Here is a 24,556-nt window from a genome sequence, read left to right as displayed (position 1 = left end):
TACAGCCACAGGCTTTTTTCCTTATGTTATGACTATGTAATTCTTGTGGTTCTGGTTGTTCCCCTTCCCACACACACAAATATTTTACTTCAGGGAAACACCCTGAGGTTCCAGGGAAGGAGCATCACTGAGCCTGTTCAGTGTGGTAAATCCAGGCAGCCTCAGCCCTGTAGAATATCTGACTTCTTGTTGTGAGGGCTAAGCTGGTCATATCAGGAAGGGCTTGTTTTCCCCTGTTGGAGAGCATGGCTTTGGGGACAATAGCCTTCCCTTCTCTGTTAGGGTTTTGGCCTGGGATGGTTAGTGAGGTGGGGGGGAGGCTGAATTTCATGTGCTGGGCTAAGGTCCAGGTGCTTCCTGTTGCTAATGGCCCATGGGGACCCAGGTGATGGAGGCAATGGGCAGCACAGCTGTTTGCTGGGGCTTGGCTATTCCCATTTATTGAGTAGTGCATTAACCTGTCAGCAGTAACAGCTTAGGCTGTGATCAGCGAGAGCTGAGCTGTGGATGTGTTGCATTCCCAGCTCTGCTCTTTAAGAGCAACAGGCACACCAATCTTGGGAGAGAGGGACCGACACCTACCGAGTTTGGTGGTGTTTTACATTGCTGTAGCAAAATTTCCTTGATTTTAACATCTTTGTGGTTGCTGTGACACAGAAGGGCTGCCAACATCTGTGCATCAGCAGTGGTGTGGGGTCTCAGGGGCATGAGATGCTCTTGGACACCCTGGATGGTCCCAGGCTATGCTGCCACTGTGGTGGGGCAGCACTGTTTTGGCAGGGCACCATGATGAAACTTTGCTCCTGTCCTGCTGGAGCCCTTGTTTAGGAGAGCAGTACATTTTTAGTTGCTTAGAGCAGTGAAAATCTTGGAGACCCTTGTTGAAATTGTGTGAGAAGGGCCTGGTTGCCATTGCCTGGAGTGCAGCAGCAGCACAGCTGATGCTTGGTGAGGTTTTGCTCCCAAACTAGTTAATAATCAACAGGTATTGCGTTTCCCCTTTCCCTGGGGAACCTGAACGTGGTCGTGGTGAGACAGCTGCTGTAGCGTTCCCATGCTTGTGGTCAGCCAGGGTCTTGTACAGACTTGGCGGTGAGAATTGCTGCTCCAGTTAATGGTTCCCTCTGAGCGGTGCATCAGTGCTGGCTGGCTGCTTCCCATGAGAATGAAGACGGGGCGGAGGAGAAATCCTGCTTTGTCAGGGGGTCTCAGGGTGCTGTAAGGTAAAAAAAGACCAGCTCCCGCCTCTTCCTTTGTATGCAGGAAGCACTAGTAGTAGAGTATTTGTTCTTTTAGCAGATTGAGAATTTTCCTGCTAGGGTGCCAGCTTTTGCTAATGACAGAATTTTCCATGGGATCATCTGCTCCAGGGTCAAATTAGGAACCATTTCATGTTAGCCAAGGAGGTGTTCTCTGCCTGCCTTGAGTATAGTTGTGATGCTTAGTTTTTCAGAAGTACATTTGTTACTGTCTTTTTCTGTATGAGGTAGGACTGGGAACTAATAACCAGTGTTGCCGTTTTGGGAAGAACAATCCATAGGACTTCTGATTGCCCTTTGTGAAATCTGCTGGCTTGCCCTGGTGTTCTTCAGGGCCTTCTGTTTATCCCTTAGAGTGCAGTTGGTAAGGTTTTTAATCTTTGGGTTGAATAGACTGTGTATATTCATGCTATTCAGTTTCCAAATTAATTTCATATAATTTTAAAATAATGTAGCTTTGTTATAACTAGCGATAATGGTTTGTAGCAACACTTTTACTTTGTTTTTGGTGAGCTTGGTGTGGCACTGAATTTTTTAATGAGGGTCCAGACCTTTCTACTGGATCTGGACACACACTTCTTATGTTACTGCTTTCTGGGCTTCCAGGTCTTAGTGAAACTCTGTGTGGTTTGCCTAGGCATTAAGTGTGGCCTTAGCAAGTTTAGATTGGCTGTGGTTTTAATATTGAGAGGCCAGTATGACTGTTCAGTGCAAGCCATATGAGAAGTACATGGGGTTGCTGTCTTTCTTCCAAGTCTCTTAGAAGCAATTGTTCTAGATGTTAGCTGTCTCTAATGACTTGAAAATTGTGATATAAAATATGAGAGAAGGTTTTAAAAGGAGGATTACAATGCAGGGAGCTAAGTAGGGAATAATAATAGTAGTAATAATAAAAAACCCACCCAAACAGAGGGGTTAAACACAATGCAGAGGACAGCTTGAAGGCTATTCTAAGGAATTCTTTGTAGCAGCCTGTGTATGTATTTTAAGCACTAACATTGCAAAGTAGTGGAAGAAGGAGATCAGCCCCAGAAATCCTTCAAGTTCTAAATAAAACTGAGAAGAGGAGATATAGAAATAACTGTATTTGTGCACTTCAGTTATATAGAACATAGACATCCGTGGCATGGTTATGACTGCCTGATACAGCTGTGTGGCAGACTATTCAGGTTTGCCTTTTTCCATGCCCATGTTATAATTGGATTTCATGGACTGGATAGGGTAGAGGTAGTATTCCCTGGGCAGAGGTGGTCTTCCTTGTTCCTTTGCCAGGAAATTTGTGTGAGAGGCAGGTTTTGTTGCAGCTGTTCAGAGGTGATGTTACATTTTTTTGTGTGTGTATGTTTGTAATGCCCTTGGCACCATTTAAGGGATTATGTTTTTGAAAAGCAAGTGTCTTCAGACAGTTACAGTCTCGCAGATGGCTCCGTCTTGTCCTCCAGTTGGCAAGCAGCCTAGGAAAAGGTATCAAAATAATTTTTAATATGGCAAACTGAATAATGCCTTGAGAGAAATGCTCTCCAATGTTTGTACAGCCAATAAAAAAGCCTCAGTAATAAACATTTTGTGAAATAACTGCAGTAAATCAAAGTGACATTTAAGTGATGCTCATGAGCATCATTTAATCACCAGCTAACTACTAAAGGTCTGCTGCTGTGGAACAATAGGAGTTCCTCTGTTGTTATGCCTGATTGTGTGTATGTCTTGCTTAAGGCACTGACCATCATTGAAACTTGTGATTTTTCTGTGTGTGTGTGTGTGTATGCTGGATGCTTAAATGCTGGTTGAGAACCTATTTATTTCAAGTGCTGAACTTTATTCTTAATTTTGTTCATAGAAAGTCAGCAGTTTCCAGCTTCCAGGATGTGATGAAACTATTGTTTACTAATGTCCCTGTCACTCCTTTGCAGAGTTAAATTGGATAAATTGCTTTCTTGCAAAGTTGGCTGCATCTTCACAGGTGAAACTCTTGAACTTTTGTTGTGTGTACAGATAACTAGTGGAATACTGCAAATCCTGAGACATATATTTGAAGCTTAAAGGTATGATAGGATAGTTTGGGTTGGAGGGCACCTCAAGAAGTCCCTGGTCCAACTCCCTGCTCAAAGCAGGGCTGACAGAGGTTGTACCAGGTTGCTCAGGGCTTTATCCTGTTGGGTCCTGAAAACCTCCAAGGACTGCACAACCTTTCTGGGCAGCCTGCTCCACTGCTTGACTGCCCTCAGGGTGAAAAAGTTTTTCTCTGTACCCAGTCTGAACCCCTCTTGTTTTAAGTTATGCCCATCTCGTTCTTGTCCTACCCCTGTGTGCTGCTGTGTATAGATTGCTGTTATCCTCACTATTGGTATGTAGCATCTTGGCAATGTTATTGCTAGTAGAGGGTAATCAGATGCCATTTATAACATCTTTAAAGGTTTTAGAGTAGCACACTTGGCATTCTTTGATTTACTTTCCTTCCTGTAGCATAAAATAGCACTGTATTTGCTGAAATTTACTGTTGCTGCAAATATATCTGTATACCCAAAGAGGGCATTCTAACCTTAAAGATGTCCTTAGTTCTGCCTTCATGGCTTTCTGTGGTACAGAAGTCCTGGCTTATGACTCAGATTTTAAGGTAATTTAAATTTAAGACATTTCATATGTTTTTGTTCAGTAAAGCACTATAATGCTTTTATTGTACAGTAATGAAAATCCATGTGTATTCTGAGATCTCTCTGTTTTATTGGCACCTCTTTGTTTTTGTAAGGCTATTCATGCAAGATGTTCCTGCTCACTGATGGTTAGAGGGAAAGGATGCTTTTTAGGTCGTGAAACTTTTGCAAGTACCTTCAAAATACTGTGAGTTTTCCTTTCCCCCTAGTCAGGAGAGGATTTAAAAGGCTTCCAGCTTAAAGGTAGCACTGTTTGACTTGGGAATTAAAAGAGCCTGTCAATGAACTAGTTCTGTTTATGGACTATCCTAGTAGACTTCCTTGACACAGATATTTTAAAAATATAGTTTACTGTATCAGATCTGTGGATTAGTATAGACTTGTTTAGATTTGGAGTACAAAAACATAGGCAGACACAAGTCATGTTATAGGTAAGTTGTCATCTAAATGTAGTGTTCGTCTTTGCTTCAAATTTTTGGTGATAATGTAAGCTAAACCTGAATTTTCCAATGAAACTTCACTGTACAGAATCCCCCATGGAATAGCATTATTGCAGGATCTGCCCCAGGGGGACCCGTGACTCCAAGGTTTGATAGTTTTGAGAATATTAAGATAAAATTCTGTCTAAATGCTTCTTTTAAAATCTCCAATCTTTTCAATGAAGACAGGAGTTCTAAAGGTACAATGCCTTAGGTGTATTCTTATAGTGAAAATGCCTTTTTTTTTCTAGCTGTCTTTCAGGAGTCCTGTGTAAGTCCTTAGTTCTGTCTTGGGTGTGCTTTGCGACTTGGGTAAGTTGTGTAGCTTTTCCCGTGGTCTGTTTTAACCATAAACGAATGCATCAGATTACTGGTGGACCTCAGGACTGATGAGATCAAATGACTCTGAAAATGCATTGTTTTCCTTGAAAGGGAGCTACAGCAGTTCTGTCTGCTGCTTTTTAATAATAATACTTGTCAAGGGTATTGTGCGTAAACCTGAAAGAAGCAGGGGAAGAAATCCCCTGCTGCTACTACACTAGCGCTGCCTAGGGGCCTGTCCCGTACAACTGAAAGGGATAGGCAAACATGAGCTACTTTGCACAGGACCCTGCTAATCCTGGATTCTGAATTCAGGTTTTCTAAAGCAAGTAATAAATTAAAAAAAGTATTGGAAATAATGAGTTAATGATCTATATATATTCTGGAAAACAATTTGAATGATGCTCAAAGTTTTTCTCTGCCAAGCTTTTTGTTACTGAAGCGGATCTTTTCAGGTATGCATGTTTAATACCATATGGTACAATCTGCACCTTTTTTATCCATTTAAAATGCTAAGCTGAATGTAAAATATGTTGACCTGAGAAACTGCTTCATTGGCTTGTTCACGATAATCTTCTTTTAATATAGAGAATATTTTTGAAAGGTCAGTCTGATTTTTAAGTTTACTTCTCATTATTTTTTAACTTGAAGTGTTTTGCTTAAGACTTGTTTCATTACAGTATCACACAGAGTCCTTGGTACCCAAGAGAAACATCTGCAAGCTATCTCATGTAGGGGTACAATTTCTTTGAAGATTAATACTGTGCTTTAATTTACTTGGGTAATAAAAGCAGACAGGTGAGGTTCAATGAAAGGTGGCAGATCCTATGGCCTTGTACTTAGGTAGGAATACTTAACTGAATTACAAATAGCATGTGACAGAAATAAGTTAAAAAAACCTCTGGCAAAAATCTGTGCTTTTGTCGAGCATCATAGGCGTATGTTAATAAGCATAACCTGTATTATTAGCTAATATATGTTAGCCCAGGGAGACTGTCAGAGTAAATTGTGGCAGGTAATTGTCTTGGTTTCCTAGACGTGAATAGCAGTGATTTACAGTCACGGGAAAGAAGCTCTTACAAGAGTGTTTTCATTGAGATGATCTTAAAGAGGATGAATGGAGCCAGTGTGCTGTTACAGTGGGGTTTGGTTTAGATGCTCATACAAACTATGTGTGTGCTGTGAAAGAGGTAACAGGAGCCCTGAGAACTGGTTGAAGTCCTGGTAGCCAATAGGCTGAGCACCTGGAGGCAAGGAATGAAATCGGTGGACACAGCTGAAGTGGGGCTGGGCTCCCTTTAAATGCACCTGGAGAAGCCTAGAAATTTCTGAGCCCTGCTGATGGGGAGTGTGAAGCAGGAAGGCTCTCCACCTGGGAAGGGATGGGGTGCTCTGGGTGGACTGGGGAGCTGGAGGGCCTGGAAGCTCATGTGAGGAAGATTTTTGGAGGTAAGTTGAGACATGCCTGTTTGCTCTTGTGAGGGGAGTGCTGTTAGGGGGCTGGGGGAGGCTTGTGCATGTCGAGGTTGTGACAAAAAGGATAAACCGAAAAGGACCGAAGAGGTGGTTTGGAGGAATGATACTGGGAAAGAGAGTATCTCTGTATGGCTTTGAACATTGTTTGGGAGCTTTGTGGGTGGTTATCACTGAGGACTGTGTAGCATTAACTGTGACCCAGGCAGGGTTTGGTCAAAGGTCCAGAGCAGCGATGGGAAAGATTTCTGGTTAAACTGTCTTTCTCACTGACTTGAAGAGATATGAGCAATTGGTTTGTGAGAACTAATTGGGGTCCAAGAAGAGAAATGCAGTGGAGATTGCTGGAAAAGAAGGCAGGCTTTGATGGGAGCGCTGGAAAACGTGGAGCATTGGTATCGGCAGAGCTGGGATAGAGACAAAAATGAGTGAATGCCAATTAAAGTAGATCTGGTGTTGATGATGTCCTCCCTCAGCCTGGGTTCTGACTGGCTGTTGCTTCACTGTATCCTCTGATCCTTGTCTGCTGCTAGTGGCCTTTCCAATGTGCACGAAGACAGGGCTTTTGAGTTTTTAGTCTCCAGACATGGTGTGAGGCACATGGGGTAACTCTCAGCTCCTGCCTGCAGCTGAGTAGGCGGTTGCTTAGATCTCATGTGAGCTGTCACTCTGGGAGTCTGGCTGTGGAGGCAGTGTTCCTGCAATACCTGGTGACGTGGGTAGGAAATAACAAGTTTGGCCTCTAATGCCAGGGCTCTTATCTGGGGAGGAATGGGCTTCTAGCTGTCTAGTGCTGGTGGGTGCTGCCTTTGAGTGCTCTCCAGACCTTCCTTGAGGTCCTCTCATCCTCCGTGTTGATTGCCGTCGTTGCTCTGTGCTGGCACATCTGCTAAATTCTGTAATTCAATGCAGTTACCTTCTAGAGACAAAGTATATTCTTTCCTGGAATGTTAATTTTTTGCTGTTGGGTTTTTTGGGTTTTTTTTAGATATCTAACTTGCTCTAGGCAGTGACTTGTGTCCCACCTTATTTAGAAGGAGCTGTGCTTTCTACTAGAAGAGAGGTGTTCTTGCCCCTGGTTAGTGTTCTGCTGCAGTTTCATCAATACCTGCTATAGTACTTCTTCCATAGCTTGTTTATCAGATAATCTCAGAATTTCACCTGAAATACCTACTTTTTTCCTCCATGCTAGAGGAAAAGTATATAGCTGATGTCTTCACTTTTGTGTTCTCAGGCCCAATAAAACAAGGTTCCAACTTCTGTTTTGTCTGTCTACAGCTTTGGGTAAGGGTTGTAAAGGTCGAGCCATAGTCTCACCCAAGATCTCAAAAGGGATATAATTTGCATCTTTCCTGCTTACCAGTGTAGGTCTCTAAAGGAACTGCACTTAGCTTGCTGGAGCGCAAAGGGTTGACCCCTCACAAGCTGTAACATCTACAGACTGATGATGCTGAGTAATCTGCTGGTCTTTAGCAAGGACTCGCACTAAATGAAGTTGGCTGTGTAGCTGGTGAGGATAGGAAGAGTAGTGCTGCAGTCTGCCTTGTGGGTTCAGCTGAAGATCTTCATCTTGCCACTCAGAATGGTGATTTACTGTCAGCCAGCAAAAGCACAAGCTATGCAATCGCTGCTGCAAAGAGCAGAGGATACTGGAGTACAGAAATTTTGTGGGAGCGGAAAGAGTTGCAGGCGTTCATGCAAAGCTCTGAGATATTCTTTTCAGGGGAGCAGGGTGAGGGACCCGTGCTGCTTGTTTGCCTGCCTCCTCACTACAGGTGGGGGCTCTGTGTCCCATGCATTGCTGTAACTGCAGTTTGTGTACGTGCCTGGCTTTTGCGGTATCTTGTATTTAAGTGGTATCCTTAGGTCCTGTGCTTTCTGTGGGAAGCTACTGCTCGGCTTTCCTGATGTCTGGAGCTCCATTCCATCTCCATTGTTGTATAGACAGCATTGACATCGCCTCCTGACAGCCTGACTGGGGCTGTAAGGTAAACTTCCTTCAGCAGGCAAAGGAGGAGCATTTGTCCTGGGACTTTGATATTAAATTGTAAAGCTAAAAGCATTCTGACTTCTCACCCTTGGCAATATAGGAACTGCCACGTTGTTTTATTTTCATTATATGTGATCACTACTGAGCTGTTAAGAGAAAATTACTTTCTATTTCAGTAAACTCGATTTTGGTTTCAGACTGACTGTGCATCAGATGCTTAATTTGGAACCCACTCCCTTGGTGAAATTAAAAATTCAAATCTCCAAGCTGGAGCACTCAAACTGTGCTTGAATTAGAAATTGACTGCTGTCAATGTGCTCTCACACTTCACTTTTTCTTTTTTTTCTTTTTTCTTTATTCCTCCCTCCCCTCCCCCCCGATGAGTTTTTATATTAGAGTGTTGCTGTAGATGATCTGACTGAGCAGAAGTAGTGGGAATCCACACTGTCACTCTGTAGACAGAGTGATGAAAGAGAAGTGTGGTGTGTTAAATAGACCATTCTTGAAAAGGACTGCTGTGTACTAATTTCATAGTTACATGCATGTTTGGTAAAATACTTTTATGGGATTTGACTGCAAACCCATTAAGTGTTGTTTGCAAATTAATTTAGGACCTAACCAAACTTCACAGTTTCAATAAAAAAATCCTTGCTTCCCTATTTCCGTGTAATATTTAAAACCGTTTTCAGATTTTGACTGAAAGAACCAGAGCGTTCTCTCCACTTGAGACGTTTGCATGGACTGCCTCTACAGACTTTTGCACTGAAATGGGGAACAAAAGATTTTTCCCCCAGGAAGAAAAAACAACAAACCTTAAAAACAAAACTCCCGAAATAAGCATTGGCTCTCTGTTGTGAGTGTTCTCTGTAGGCTTGCAACTTGTGTGTACTTCTGCCTCTTTGGAAAGTGGATAAATTATTCTCAATTATTTAACTGTATGTTAAAAAGAATTATACTCACAGGTTTAAAAAAAAAAAAAATAGGGCTGGATGTTTGTGGGGAAGTTATTTGTCGTCTGTTATTGACTCTGCTGAAGGTGCCCGGTGCTGGTACTGGCTTGTTTTCCCAGACCTGCTTGTGTTCTCCCGCAGGGTGTTTTACTGTCCATCAGGTAGTTGGTCCATGGGATGGATCACAGAGCTGGGTGTAGGGAAGTGATGACTGGGGGCCCTGAAAAGGTAACTGTTATGTTAGGCAGTTGATTAAGTGAGTTTGGCAGTTCCAGCTAGCCTAGGCTGATTGCAGTGGATTAGGAGAAATATGTGAGTGAGCTGTATAAGGAGGTTTGGAGACTGGCTGGGTTAAGGGTTGTTAACCAGAGATGAATTCTGAATGTGAGATACAGTAACAGCCAGAGAGCGAGATGTGTGAGGAGTGTCTGTAACAGGATTATGCTGAAGTTTATTGCAAAGGTCTTGGGCTTCCCTGGCTTTATTTTTGCTTGGAACTTCTGTAACGGTAGCTGTCTGCATGAAAACAAATATGAAAAGAGCAGAAATGTCATTTTTTTTTGACAGTATCATGCTATGTAAGTGGTCCTGTTTTATTGAGACAGCACAGAGTCACCTGGCTGTTCGAGAGTGAATTTGACCGCTTGCTTTTCTGGCCAACACAATGAGTTTCCTTGTAATGCTGCAGTGGAGAAGTTGGGTGGTATAATTTTCATTCGGTTTGGAAGAATGCAATTTTCTATAATAGCCAAGCCTCGGGTCTCGGGTTGCTAGCCGTAGGGTGTTGATTGGTTATTGAATAGGCCCTCACAGTGCAACTGCATGCTTTCGCAAGCTGGATACTTGCTACATTTTTAAATTTGATCAGATCAGAAAGGCATATTTCTGTTCTTTTTGTCACAGCAAGGCACTTGCTTGAGAAAAAACCCTGCTTTTGTGCATCGTTACTGCACTGCTGAATACTGATGGATGCAGATGTGTTTTTAAAGTGTTAGTAGTATTGAACACAATTATAATATGTAATTAAGGAAAGGGGTGCTTCTCTTATTTCCCCTGACTAAATAGGGGATTGTTACTGACATGGGAAGTGTTTGATATTTACCAGCTTTTTAACAGATTTTTTTTTTTTCTTTCTTAGTGTTAAGGCAAAACCAGGTTTAAAATACTTTTTTTTTTCTTGGGGGGGGGGGGGGGGGGGAAGTTGATGGGTGTATTGAAACTGGTATCAGCTAATGTGATTCCTACTGTAGAGAGAGGTGTTGCAAGTTCATCAGATGGCTTAAAATGAGCAGTTGCATTGAGAAGGTAAGTGGCTCAAATGTAACAATTCAATGACATGCATTATGGGAGTGTGTCAATAAAAATACAATTATTTAAACACTGGCTAAGGAAGACCACTTGGACTTCTAAAATGCACAACTCTGAAGTTTTTTTTAATAAAGAATAGAAACTAATATGCATTTAATGACTTCAGGGACTATTTTATACATGGTGTCTTGGAAATTTAACAGTTGAATAACAACCTAGCCTGTGACCTTAGAAATCACAGGAACCCTTGGTGAGGAAATAATTTGTAAATGGTATCAAATATAATGCAGCTTAGCCATTGCTTGTCTTCTATAGATATACTTTATAAAATGCTAGATAAATCAAAGTATAGTTAACATTCAATAAGTAAGATGAAAAAGCTAAATGAGACTTTTGCATTTTGAGAGTTATAAAAATCTTTATTCAGAAGTAACTTTCTTTGAAAGTGCTGGTTTGTTTTAACATAGGCTGTATTGAGATCAGTGTCATCTTATTTTGAATATTCAGTGGTATCTTTGAAATTCAGCAAATGAGTCAAAATATAACTGATTAGGAAGCTGCAACATTTTACATATTTTTATGATCTAGGAGCTGAACAGGAATGGTTATTATCATGTCAGATTGGTTAATCCCTGGGAATGGTTCATTTTTGTTACTGATAGGTTAAACATTTTTGTGTGTCTGTAAATAATAAATATTTTCATCTCAGTTTGTTTGCATACAGTTTAAGGCAGGTGTTTAAGGTTTCCTTAATAGAAGCAGCACTACAGAAATTGCTTGGAGAAGTGCTTTGATAGTTGGCTTTGAATATGACCAAATATCTTTTCCTTTACTCCACAGTTACCACCCACAAATGCTCTGAAGGTGAATTTGTTATTCTAATAAAAATCAACTGTGTGTAATATAGGCGTATTTGGGTAGTCAAGCTCTCTTTAAAACTGCATATATAATTTCTCAGTTACTTTCAGGGAGAACTTAATGAGCTTGCAAGCACTTTCTGTTATGTGTTTAAAGCAGGGGTGGGTAGATAATTGCTTCAGAGTTTCTGTACCTATCTATAAAATCCTAGTGGACTTTACAGAAGTGTAAGGTAGTTACACCTGTCTGTCCACAGATGCTACTAGAGCATTTGATCAAAAAATTGAACTGCCACTTTTGTGGCTGAAAACAAAGACTGATTAACTAAAATAAATTTGATGACTGTTCTGCTGTCCTCTAGCATCACGCTGGTACAAGAGAATGTGCTCTTTCCATCAGTGGGAAATGCTCTTTGGCTTCACCTCTCCTTTACTTGTTCATCTTACTGGTGCACCTGAGATGTGAGCAGCATTTATGGTCATGCCTTGCTTACAGCAATAGACTCTTCCCCGCACCTGTGTTCTGGCTCTGAGCAGTTAGTTCTTATGAAATGCTGGTCATCAGGAAAGATTGTTGTGGTGAAAGAGCTGTTATAATTAAGTTATTTCTGGGCTTTCATAGTTTGGATTTGAAGCAATTTGCACGTAATCTGATGTTAGATATACGTTGCATTGTCTTCTAGGATTGTAACGTATTTTTTAAAAGTTGATTTGTAATATTACAATTGAAAGGCCCTTCTTCCATTTGTGACTTTTCTCTTTTTCTAAGTGCATGTCTCGTACAATGCATGACACACTTTACTGTAGGGTTTTTTTAATTACCTTCAGTTGTTTCACAGTATTCTAAGGTACCATTTTGATAGTCTTGTAGTCAATTGCCATCAGTTACTTGATGTGCTTGAAACTTGAGGGAATTGTAAGAAAAATTTGAGGCCTGTCTTTTTTTAACAATCTAGCTGAATTGGTTCAATGTAGTTTCTGTATCTGATGTGCCGACAAAGCAAGCTATGGTTGGAAAGCTATGCAGAAAAACAAAGTCTTTGTAGCTAAATTTCAGATGTGTGGTGACAAACAACTGAAAACATTCTAATCTTTAGAAAAGGGACATGGCAGAAGGGAAAACAGTGCACAAACAGTATACCCAAAGCCATGGTAACATCCTGGCTGGATTTTGTGATGGCTGAGCGCACTGTGACTGCTCTCTAGCTGGAGCTGGAGGACAAGCTGTGGCCGCATCCCTCCCTTGTCCTTTGGGGAAGGCAGGCATGGATGTTCACTCTGAGGTGCTGTCCCAGCCCTGTGTCCGTCCACTCCTTCTCTGCCTTGTGCTCGGGTGCAGCTACACTGGGACTAAGGACCTGCAGCCCTTTCCTTCTAGCATCCTCTGAATGGCTCGTGGCTGTTGGACTATAATTTTTAGTGTAATTCAGGCAGTGGTGCTGCTCTGGTAGCCAGGTGAGGGACCTGTGCTGCTGGACTCACCAGGAGGCAGACCTGCAGTCCATAAAGGAGCTGAATTGTAAACCTGTCTGGAAGGTTACCTGCGAATGTTGGGAGGAGCACAGCGGTGCGTGGGTTTTGTGTGGGCTTGTTCAGGATACTGGAATTGTACCACTTTGGCTCCAACAATTTTCAGAATTGTATCCAGTTCATTTGGTGCAAATATCTAACACTTTGGCTGATTGAAACCTTGCTTACATTAGCTTAGTTTAAATTTGGTGTTTAAAGGGCTGTAATTATCTGTCTGCTTTAGAAATTCATAGTGATTTAGTGAGATCAATTTTAAACTGATTTTAATTAAACCAAAGAACCTTTTCCATTTTCACAGATGAGGCCTGTGACTAGCCTTTGTAAATGGCGATAAGTATATCCAGTCTTAGAATGACTTTTTTCTGCATGACTGATTTCTTCTGCTGAAGGCAAATTTAGGCTGTTATTTTGTATATAAACTAAAAGAATTAAATTCTAAAGAACATTTTGTTCAATTTTTGTTCCCTTACTCCAAGAGCGGTTCCTATTTGTTAAGACTTCTATTAAATTACTCCCGATACAGCATTTCACTGTCTTTTTATAGTAGGCAGGCTGATGGACTCGGTGACCTTTTTTATTTCTGATTTCAGTGATGCTTTTTCCTCTGACAAAAGAGAATGTAAGAGACAGCCGGGGTATTCTAATTTATGGTGATAGGAAGCAGAATACAGAAGCTTAACTGTAGTCCCATGGTGACATGTGCCACTATTCTAGTATGTGGAAAATGTATAAATTGCTTTTGTTGAAGGTTATTTGGAGAGAGTGTAGTGAATGTTGGGAAAAGTCTCCTGGGAAGTTTCAGGTCTAATGCTTAAATTTTTGTATAGGATGTCATTGTAGTAAGGTGTGTATGAGACCTGTGTTAGGAGTTGCTGAGGAGTTTGGATTTTGTGTGCATCTGGCAGTGTAAAATTGACAAAGGGTTGTGATTAGAGATGAATGCTAAATAGATTGCATGTAAAGAAAAAAAAATCTCAAATGTGTTTTTGGAAGAGCTCTGTGTGGGTGATGACAATATTTGTAAGACCTGAGATTCTGGCAAATTCAGCTAATTGAGGGCATAATTCAACTAGTCACTAGATCCCTTGGAAGGGTGATTCTGGCAAATAGGTCTGGTCAATATGTTTTTGTGTTACAATGGATGATGGTGCAGAGCTTGTATTCCCACTGATTGTGTGCAGGACAGACGAATGGAATACCTTTTGACTAGCAGTAAATCCATAAGAAACTGAAAGTAGTCACCATGTAATCTTTCACCCATATTTTTTTTAATAGAAATGTACAGAAAACAGGCAAGATACCACATTCTTATCTGTCACTTTTAATGTTCGTTGAGGTTTATATCTTGGTTCTTTCTATTCTGCTCTGCAAACAGCAAATTTATCTTTTTATCTATGTAAGTAAGGTATATGTGGGGAAATTGAGCTATTGAGCTGAGGCCCTTTCGTAATGGTATTAATACTGCTGTAACGATACCAAGCATATGGTGGCAATAGTTTTCTGGGACTGATGGTCCTGCATGCAAAACTTTTCCTTTCACTTTACGTTTTGGACAATAGGTAGTACAGTAAATCTAAATGACAACTTATAAAATATCTCATTAGGCTGACATCTGCAGCCACAGAGTGTTACAGAGTCATGTCTGTTCTGGAAGCAGAGTCTTAATCACTTGCTCATACTAATAAAACGTGGATATGAAGACAAGAAACTGGACATGAGCAACAACAGATCATGCACAAAATTTCTTTGTGAGTATGGTTCTCATCTTTTTGATGCAGGTTCAGTCCTATCCTAGACATGCTTGTAAGTCTGAAAATCATTCTGGATCAGAGAGACTTAAACAAGGTCTGTGCTTTAGCATGCTGCTAAGCAAATTGAGAATGAAGCAGCACAGAGCGGTGCTATGAATAGCGAAAACGATGTGATTCATCGTACCCAGGTTTGTGTCCTGATGGATGTGATTAAGTTGGTGAGTTCACTTAAAAGCAGGTGCAAACTCTTTAGAAAGTGACTGAATACACACAGCCTTCTCCAGCAACACCTTTTCTTCTCTGTCTGCTGTACGGTCAGTGTCTTTCTTTTGTTGAAATGGAAAGCGATGTGCTGTTTGAAATTCCTGAAACAATTATTTTCAGATGCTACAATATGTTAAGCCTAGAAAACTGCAGAAACACTTTAATGACTTTTTCTTCACCTCCCCCAGATGGTCAAGAGCACTTAATGCCTGCAGGCTCTCTTCGTAAAAAGAAGCTGGCAAAAAGACCTGGATACATGAGGCCAGAAGCTCAGCGACAGATAGAGTTTCAGTCCCTGGGTGCCTGCAAACCCTTCAGCCCAGAAGAGCTCAAAAATGGCAGGCAGCACTGTGGAGACTTTGAGAACTGCTCTCTACGCAGACCATGCCAAAGTAACTTTGAATTCTTACGCTGTAGTGCAGCAAGTAGTGCCATAGCTCCTGCTAATGGGGTAACGACATTGGCCACTACTGGAAAAATGTCAGGATGCTGCAAAAATCTTTCATGTTGCAAGAGTCCACGGTCAGAAAATGCAGTGATAGCGGTTTACTCTGCTGCAGCAACAAGCAAAGGAGGCATTTCTGCTGTGTGCTGTACACGGCAGAAAAGCCACAATGCTAAAGTGAGCAAGCCCCCGAACATGTATGCTTTGGATCAGACAGAAGTGAATAACAACTGTGAATATCAGAGCAGAGATGTTGTTTCTCGTTCTCTTGGTGCACACGATAGCTTTAGTTCAAGTTTCAGCTTCATACAGCTTTCCCTGAACTCGGCCTCTGGAGTAGGTGATGCTGAAGGCAAGTCAACTGTCGAGGAAGCTGAGTATGTTCTGCATCCCAGCACCACAGGAAATCTGCATAAGCCAGAAGAGATGGCACGAACTTGTGAGCACTTGGGAGCTTTGCATTGCTTCTCCAGGCCCAGTGAGGATTTGGAGTACGAAAATGAGTCCACAGCAAGTGATAAACTACGGGACTGCGAGACGGTCTCTCTTTCAGATACGGATGCAACATTTTCATACTCTACAGATTCCTCAGATGCAGCATCTGCTGGCTCTTCTGTCACCTCAGGCTATGAAAGTAGCTTTACTGTTAGTGACCATAACTGGGATACTTTGATGAAAAAATATGAACCAGTGCTACAGGACTGCCTGCTTGGCAACCGCAGTACATTAAAGGTTAGTAATCTCACTTCATCTTTGATTCCTCCCCCTGGCCCTCACATCATTTGCATTTATAGTGCCTAAGTCAAAGTTGATGTAGGAGTTGGGATATTAATGGCTTTTGCGGCATTTGTTCATAGAGGTTTACAGTAGCACTCTGCATGATAAAAGTGAGAAAACCAGTTTCATTTTCTTTTTGGTTGTTTAAAGAAAGGTGATGTTGTTGCAGTACCCTATTCCTGTGTTCTGCTGAAACTGTGATCCTTTCATTTCTAATATGTCATACAGTTTCTGAATTCAATAAACACCATTTTCTTTCACAGGTGGCTGTTTTGTCTGCAGTTTGGAGTATATGTAGTGCAAAATTTGGGGGTGGTAAGAACTCTCTTTCTTGAAGCACCATGATTTAACAACACTAAGCTTTGTAATTGGAAATGTATAAGTTTAGCCAAAAATTTCTTGGAGTGAGGCATCTGTATGAGAGTAGTCTGTAATCTAATAGATGGGTACTTTCCCTGCATGAAGAAAAATGGGAGTCAAGTCCCTGCTCTGACTCCAACTGGGAATTGAACTTTTTTTTTTTTTACTTCCACTCCAGAGGAGTACCGGGCTGTTGAGTCAGGAGTCTTTCTTTTTGCACTGTGTATACCCATATGTATACCTACTACATATACAGGCATTGTCATTCACTGTGTTCTTCATGGGAAAGGGATGGGGAAACTTTAAGAAGGATCAGTTACGTTTTGTTATACAGTTTTTGGGATGGTGGGCTGGGCATCGGAGGGAAACCGTTCTGAGCTTACCTGCAATAGGGAGCCAAATACTGGCTTTATTGTGCATGCAGGAAGCAGTAATCCAGAGATTAATGTGGACATGATGGATTTCACAAATTTGTTCAAGGTGCACTAAGTGGCTGGTGGGGTTTTTCTGGTGTGGTGGTGGGGTGTTTTTGGTGTGGGGTTGTTTTTTGGTGGTGTGGTTTTTTTTCTTTTTTTTTTTTTCTTTTCCTTAGTGTCTCACTAGTGCCCTGAGTTTCTGGGATGCCTTTCAGAAACCCAGGTTCTTGTGTCTTCTCAGCTCAGACATACCTGCTGAGATGTACTGTACTGTCTTTAGGCCTGCTGAAGCAACCTGCTCTGGGGACACTTTGCACAACCTGCTGTCTGGGTAAGACAGAAGGTTGAGAAACTTTTATTCTTACTTTACGCTCCACAACATCTGACCTGGGCTTACGATGCTCTCTAATACTTACTTTTCATAGAGGATGCATGTAGGACTTAAACTAGGTTTTCTAATTTACAAGACTTCACACACATTGACATGGAGCAGTTTCTTTGGCTTCATGCCTGGAATGACAATGTGCCTATGGTCTGGGATGGTTTGGGAAATTAATTTGCTGCAAATTTGGGAATATATAACATAATCAAAATAAGAAATTATTTTTCTGTCTTTTCAGTATGCTTATTTGATAAGCACAGAAGAAAAATTGCTATCTTTAATTTCTGTATTCATTAATTCATTGAATGGAGAGTTGGGAATTTGTGCCCTCAGATGTCTTTGCCCTTGGTTAGCCAGTGTGGATGTTTAATTTGAAGCACCTTCCTATTGTAATGATAATAAGCAAGTCTCGAACTTTTCAGAAGGGAACAAAGGCAACTGTAGTCAACAACAGGAGACAATACCAAAGTTGTTAAAATTATGCTTTTTCTGTACTTATTAAAAAAAAAAAAGTGGTCATCACATGGTACAGATGTAGGACATGCCACGCTGAAGCAGCTCTTTGATTAGTTGAGCTCCAAGCATCTTACCAGCCTGCAAATAGAAAGCACTTTACTGTGACAGCATCAGTCAGTTTGCCGTGGGCATGCCTGGGCTGTGGTACCCAAGCAGACTTTAAATGACCTGCCACTGTGGGCGCATGATGGAGTAAACACTGCAAACAGCAGCAAAGCTGTATTCTCAGTATAGATGGTTGTTATACATCATATATATGAAAAAAGTGTCATTTGAATCATTCCTACTGCAGGCTTCTTTAAAACTCTATCAAAAGTATGGCATAAAATACAGAAAATAATTTATGGTGAGGATTCAGAGCTCCTCCCTTCAATATGTTACACATTCCTTACCAGCCTCAGAGAAAAAAGATTGGAGTTTCAGGTTGTGAAAAACAAAATCAAATAAAACCTTGAGGAAAAGGGAGTATATACAATGTTGTTTGGGTGTGCCCCCCCCCGGCATCCTATAACCTATTATTAATCAAGCATTTTTTTTATTCTTTTCTGGCTTTATTTTTTTTAGTTCTTTTCTGACTAGTCCACTTTCACATACCATGTTTAGAAGAGATGCCATTAATTTAGATGTCTTACCTAATATATGTGTTGATTGTTTAGTCACGATAACTGAGTGTTTCTATTAAGTTGTTGACTGGCTGTACCTATTTTTCTCTATGCAATTTAGAATTTAAATGTAGGGATTTAAATATGAAAGAGTTTCAGGGAGGAGCAAGATCTTTTATAAATGCAGGATGTATAAAGTATGCATTTTCTTGTGTTAGAAAATGCTTTCTCAAGCACTTTCAGGCTTTGGGCTACGAGAATACATGCTGCTGCTTTTTTCAGGCTTACCTTTTTCAGTGCTGATAACAGCTTGTTTGGTACAGGTCATGTATAAATTTAATAAGAAGAAAACACTTTTCAGTCTTGTAACTGTAGCCATGTTAGGCTGTGGCTGGCATGGCAATGAGGATAGGACTGCCTACCCTCTAACCAAATTCTTCTAACAGTAAAAACTTGTAGTAGCCTTTGAATACACACCTAGCCTTACAATTTTTTAGTAAATTTAGAACTTTGGTCCAGACCCTTCATGTTAACAAAGAGAAGCAGTAACTTCAGAAATAAAACTTTATTACGGTAAGAGTTTCTTTTTTGGTGTGAAAAGGCACTCTGTATGTAGAATAGGTATTGGTGTTTTTCTTTTTTTCCCATCTAGCATTTGCAGTGTGAACATTTCTGAAAATGCAAACGTTAATGTTATGCAGATAAGCCTAAATTATATTTTAATGAACCTTCATTGGTTGCATATGAACACAATTTTCTGTGCCATAACATAAGTATACCTGTTCCAAAATATTCATACTGTATTTCTCTTTTTACTTACAGAAGAAAATGTGGTTTGCATATGGAAATTCTGGATTTGTTCTTTGCAAAACTCATGTAGGCAAAAAATTGTTAGAATGGGCTCAAGAACACCCTGTTGAGTACAGTGTGATCAGAAGTAGATATCATGCTGACAGAATCCTCTAATAATCCTTACTTTGATTTATTCAAAGGGTGAAAAATATCCCATGATCACATGATCTCTTTTGCTTTTCAAGAAATAGTTTGTTATCTCTGTATGTGTTTGGACTAAAGCCAAGTTTCGTTCAAGTAGCTGCAGTTCAGCTGGCTTCCAAATAGGTCTGTCCACTTAATGTTTGGTTTCACTCTCAAAATCGGACCATTCTAGCAATGTAGTAATCTATTAAATTTTTATTATGTAGATGTTAATAGTCTAAATATTTTTAAATGCAACTTCTTCATATTTAACTTTTTTCTCTTTGCATAGATAAAATCCTTGGTCTTACGGCTTCAGAGGCTTCAGGAAAAAGCAGTAGAGGAAGATGACTATGACAGAGGTGAGAGTTGCTCCCCCCTACTCCCTGCTGGATCATACTGCTTTTTTTTTTCCTTCCTTCCCCCTCCTTCCTCTATTAATTTTATTTTTTATTTGCTACATAGTGGTGGGTAGGTGTGGAAGACTAGTTCGATGAACTGCATTGTTTATTCTGTTGTATGGCAGGAAACAAATTAGAGAAAGAAGTAGGTCAGCAGCAGGTAGCAACAGTTTTTATTTTCTTGAGCCACATCACCATGTGGGAAGGTTGAAATCCAAATATCCACCATCTGGATCAGCTGTTTTGAAGCAGCATGACTTTAAAAAATGCAGAAATGAGTGAAAGCTTTGAAAGGAGAAAGGACAGGCACTGGCTGCTGAGAGGGTGTGATTTGTTGCTTGCCACATTTAGTCATGACACTACAGCAAGGCTCAAACACAGAAATGAGCTCAGTAGCTATTATAAAAGTGAATGATACTGTCCTGTGGGATTAACTTGATGTCCACTGAGTTTAATCAAAACCAGCTAGAGAATATGGTAATGATACAGCTGCTGGCAAATATCTGTATTTGAATAATGCTTTTCCTTTGAAATGCCTTGGCACTTCTGATAAGCTCTGTGTGTGTGCGTGTTAATAATTAGAGCATCTATTAACACACATCTCTGGTTTCTTACTGTTTCCTGTTATGGTAGTCTGTGTTCAGGTACTCGTATTTTGATAGTCTTGAGGTTCTAGGTTAAATTCTTCCTGGTAGATCTGTCTTCAGTTGGGAAGCCCTGCAAACGTTTCAGTAAAATCTGCATGGGTACTTCAGAGAATAAGGCTGGAAAAAGATAGTTCCTTTCCTGCCACATTTTTATTCACAGCTTTTAGGTGTCGGGGAGCATCACATTTGTGGTTTGCCTTTCAAAGTTAATGTGTGAAGCTTTGCAGTTGTACTGTGGCTCTGTTTCCGTGCCCCCAAAGGTGTCCCCCAAGATGATTAAAATGTGTTTTAATAGTGTCTGGGGAGTAGGTACGTAGCCCTTTTGCAAGAGTGATTCTGTTGGCCTCTTAAAGGCTTGTCTATAGATAGAAGTCTGCTACTGTCACAAGTCATTCTTTTAGGGTGGCATCTCCCAGTGGGGAAACCCTTTAGGTATGTTAAAAGCTGAGGATGTTGTAGATATTCATGGGTTTAATCTCTGTCAAATAGACATTATTGATGTGTATGCTTTACGTGTGTAACACTCGTAAGTCTTCTTTTTTAAGTGCCTGTGCATTGAGTTCCCAGTTGGAGACTTTCTGACAGCTGTGTACTCAGTGTGCGTGGTTCCCACAGACTCCAGCTGGGATTCTCTGGGCAGTCAGCCACTCCAACAGCAGTACTTCAGTATATCAGGTGTGACATCTGCATGTGATGCCACGTAGTTGTTGACCGCAGTGGAAAATGATGACTTGTCTAACCTTGCACAGAAAGCTCTTGTGTAGTTTTCCTGGGTGCTAGTCTTGTGTCTTCAAAACAGGACCATCTTTCTGTTGACCATCACTTTATCAATTAACTAGGGTGGAAACTGAAAAGGGTATCAGGCAGGTAGCACAGAGGGTGGTTTGCAGAGTCTTGCATTAGTTCCCCTCAGAAAAATGGTCTGGCTGAAATGCAATTTCACCCGGTCTCCTGGGCACAGCTTACAGAGAGCAAAAGTGGCAGCGGTACAAAGGTGGAGAGGAGCATCCACAGGTGAGATTTCTGTTTTCTGTGCTAAGTCTGGCATATACAGGCAGAAAACATTTGCCCTGATATGGGACTAGATACTGAGGTGCTTGAGACACTTTGCCTTTGGTTCCTTCATCCCTTTAAAAACTGGAACTCCATCTTCGAACACGTGTTTTCAGAAAATGCTATGCTCTGTGCATGCACAGGACCATGCATCCTTAATTTTATCAATTCCTAATTTCTGAGTCCTTGACCCACTTTTTGTCATACTGGTTTTTGCTCCTCTTCTAAGACAACTGTCAGCTGGTTGTTTTTTTTTTTTTTTTTTGGTGACTACTACTCATTATTTTCATGGTATCTGAACTGGCTTCCTTAGTTTTTATGTGAAACACAGGCAGCGTATCTCCAGGGAAAGACTCGCATGGAGGAGATGGAGTGCTGCAAGAAGAATTAGAGTTGTGACCTTCCCTCCTCCTCTTGCAGTGGCAAGCTTTCTGCCTTTGCTTTTAGAGCTACGTTGCTGCTCCTGATGGAGAACAAAGTCTTGCCTGGCGTGAAGTGAAGTTTGAAAGCTTATTAAAGAGCTTACAGATTGGCCCGGTACCAATTTCTGTTCAAGTGAAATCTGTAATTAGCCTTCTTTAAAGGGATCTTATTGCCAAATATTGCTAGCAGGGAATGGAATTGCTAAATGTGCAGAGCTGTGATGTGGGGCATAAATGGAAATAGATTATCAGGGAGTGGGAGAAACTGCCATGATGTATGCAGAGGGCTGAGGACATTTTAACTATAATGCTAAAAGACAATTACTGTCCTTGTAATTTGGGGGACTACTTTGAGTATAGCGAGTCCTCTGTTAAGAGCAGAACTGTTTTGAAATGGAGATTGTGGTAGCGCTGTGTGTGGTGATAGCACAGGTCTTGCTGATTTGGGAGTGCTGCAGGGGAAGGGGAGATCTAGTATGATGTGAGTAGCTGCAAAATGCCCTGTGTGTGGAAGAGGTGAGTAGGGGGAAAGGAGACCAGGTGGAGGAGGGATATGAGAGGCTATACCCCCAAATGGAAAACTAAATTGTCATTAAATACCTTCCTGTGTGTAACTATGTTATCGCTTCAGTGGTGGAGGCTCTGCTCCCGCTTCAACTGTAGACAAGAACTCAAGAGATTTTCTGCCTTCGGCTCTCAAGAGCCATCCAGTTTTGCAGGAGAGGGCTCAGTTTTTAACAGCAGCTCAGTGGGAGGGAGATGTGTTAGCACTTGAAACTCCTCAAAGTGCTCAGGACTGGTTTCTGCTGTCTGGCACTGCAAACTTAGCAACTTAAGGAAAAGCAAGCATCTATTGACATGGCTTCTTTCCTGCTCTCCAGAGCTTTTTGAAAGCTCCCATAGCTTATAGTAACTTTTGAAACAGAACCCCAAGTACAGTGGTGCCCCTACAGAGAGGGGGAAGTGATACACTGTAGTTTTGGTTGTGGCAACAAGACTAAGAAATGGCACAGAAATAAGGCAAGTTTTTCCTACTACAAAGCCATGAACAATTACCTTGTTGCAAACAGGTCAGGAATAAGGATATATTTGTTTTTCCCCCTTTGGAGAAACACAGAACAGATGCTTGTTGCTTGGGTCTGTTCTAGAGCATGTGTGTTTTCCAGGTTCATGTTAATGAATTAGCATTTATTTCCTGAACAGGTCATGACTTTTTTTTTTTTAAAGGGATATTTGGAACCACAACCCTCCATTGTTGTTTAGGAGAGAAGTGAATGTCTGTTTAAATCTTCAGATTGTTTCTTCCTAGTTTTTCCTTTCTTCAGATGAATCTATTTGCTCCCTTTCTCCCCTTGAGCTTGGGAGGTGCACAGCAGAAATGGCTCTTGCCATTGCTTGTTTACCTGTGCTGTTTCTTCTTAAAGACCTGCCTTGGCGTGGTTAGGGTGTCCGTGTAGAAGAGCTTCAGCTGATCATTCAAGCAACTCTCTCTCTTCCTACACTTTCTGGCAGTGCCATGTGTATGGGGGGAGGTATGTTCTGAGTGTGTCAGGGGGCTGCTTGGGACGGAGGCTGCCCTCCTGTCCGGAGTTCGTGCTCGTCTGCTAGAGGTCACAGAGGACGGTGGTGCGAGACCTGCAGGCTGCTCTCTTTTCATACTATAGCCACCATGGGTTGTTTCAAATGCAGATGTTCCTCTGCTGTGAAACATTTGTGTGAAATGCATATTCAGTGAGACAAATCTCCTTCTCTGTCCTGGTTTATTTTAAAATACGAATCATTAGGAGGTTTTATTGCTTGTTCTGTGTTTGTAGGTGATGAAATATCAGCAAGTAGCTTATTTTTTCTGTATTTACTTGTGGTTTCCTCTTGATGGCCACATTACTGTATATTTTCAAAGCAGGTACAGTACCATGGGAATATGCTAACAGTGTTTTGCCTTGCGTAGCATATAGTAAAAATTGGTCTGTTCTCCAAGGATCACTTGGAGTGTTGTCATGGCTCATTATTCATGATGGAGCTTGACAGCTCCAAGGTTAAACACACTGCTGAATGCAGGAGGTAAAAAAAAAAAAAAGCAGCATATTTTTACATCTGTGGGAGTTGTGCTTGCAGTGGAAGCAAGTGTATTTTACTCAGTACAGATTTGTTGCCCAAACATTTAAAAACCCTTTTCCTGTTCTTTGCTTCTTGAACTCCTCAACCTTGCCTGGTGCAAGGGGCAAATGGATTGGTAACTAAGTGTCAACACTGAGTCTTGCTGCTGAACTCCACTACTGGTTCACATGCAGTCTTGCTCTGCAGAAACTTACTTCTGAGTAACTACTGTTTTGTTTGTGGTTTTTTTTGTTTGTTTTTAATTCTTGTATGCAGGAATGTGAGTGTACGGATTCACCGCTGGGAACTGGTAGGGAATGGTAACTTTCCTGTGCAATCAAACTATATTCAGAATTAGGGTTCTTCAGTGAAGGTCATTGAGTAGATCAGAGTGACTCCTCATCAGTCCAGTATGGCAGCTAGAATACAGAAACATTTCCTCTTGTAGTGGCAAAACCTATCCTATCTCGGCAATGAAAATTCATGCTGTGGATACATTTGTGAGCCTCATCATGTGATTCTTCAGTTATTTTAGTTGAGGTCTCAAAGTTTGAGCTATATAAATTGGTGAGCTGCCATGGACTTGTGCACTGTGTGCTCTGCAGAAAGTCTTTGTATGTTGTTTTCTTT

The 24,556-nt window shown here is 41.1% G+C and overlaps 1 protein-coding gene across 1 annotated transcript in view; it reads left to right on the top strand.

The window, feature by feature from the left end:
• DISC1 (DISC1 scaffold protein) overlaps window positions 1-24,556 on the top strand; it is a 205,931-nt gene that overhangs the window by 4,695 nt on the left and 176,680 nt on the right. The window contains 2 exon segments of the mRNA XM_049831349.1: window positions 15,022-16,010; window positions 19,599-19,668. Coding sequence (XP_049687306.1) covers window positions 15,022-16,010; window positions 19,599-19,668 — 1,059 coding nt within the window.

The sequence above is a fragment of the Accipiter gentilis genome, chromosome 28 (assembly GCF_929443795.1).
Source record: "Accipiter gentilis chromosome 28, bAccGen1.1, whole genome shotgun sequence".
NCBI lineage: Eukaryota > Metazoa > Chordata > Aves > Accipitriformes > Accipitridae > Astur > Astur gentilis.
The sequence above is the reverse complement of the archived record's forward strand: the minus strand, read 5'-3'. Positions and strand labels throughout refer to the sequence as shown.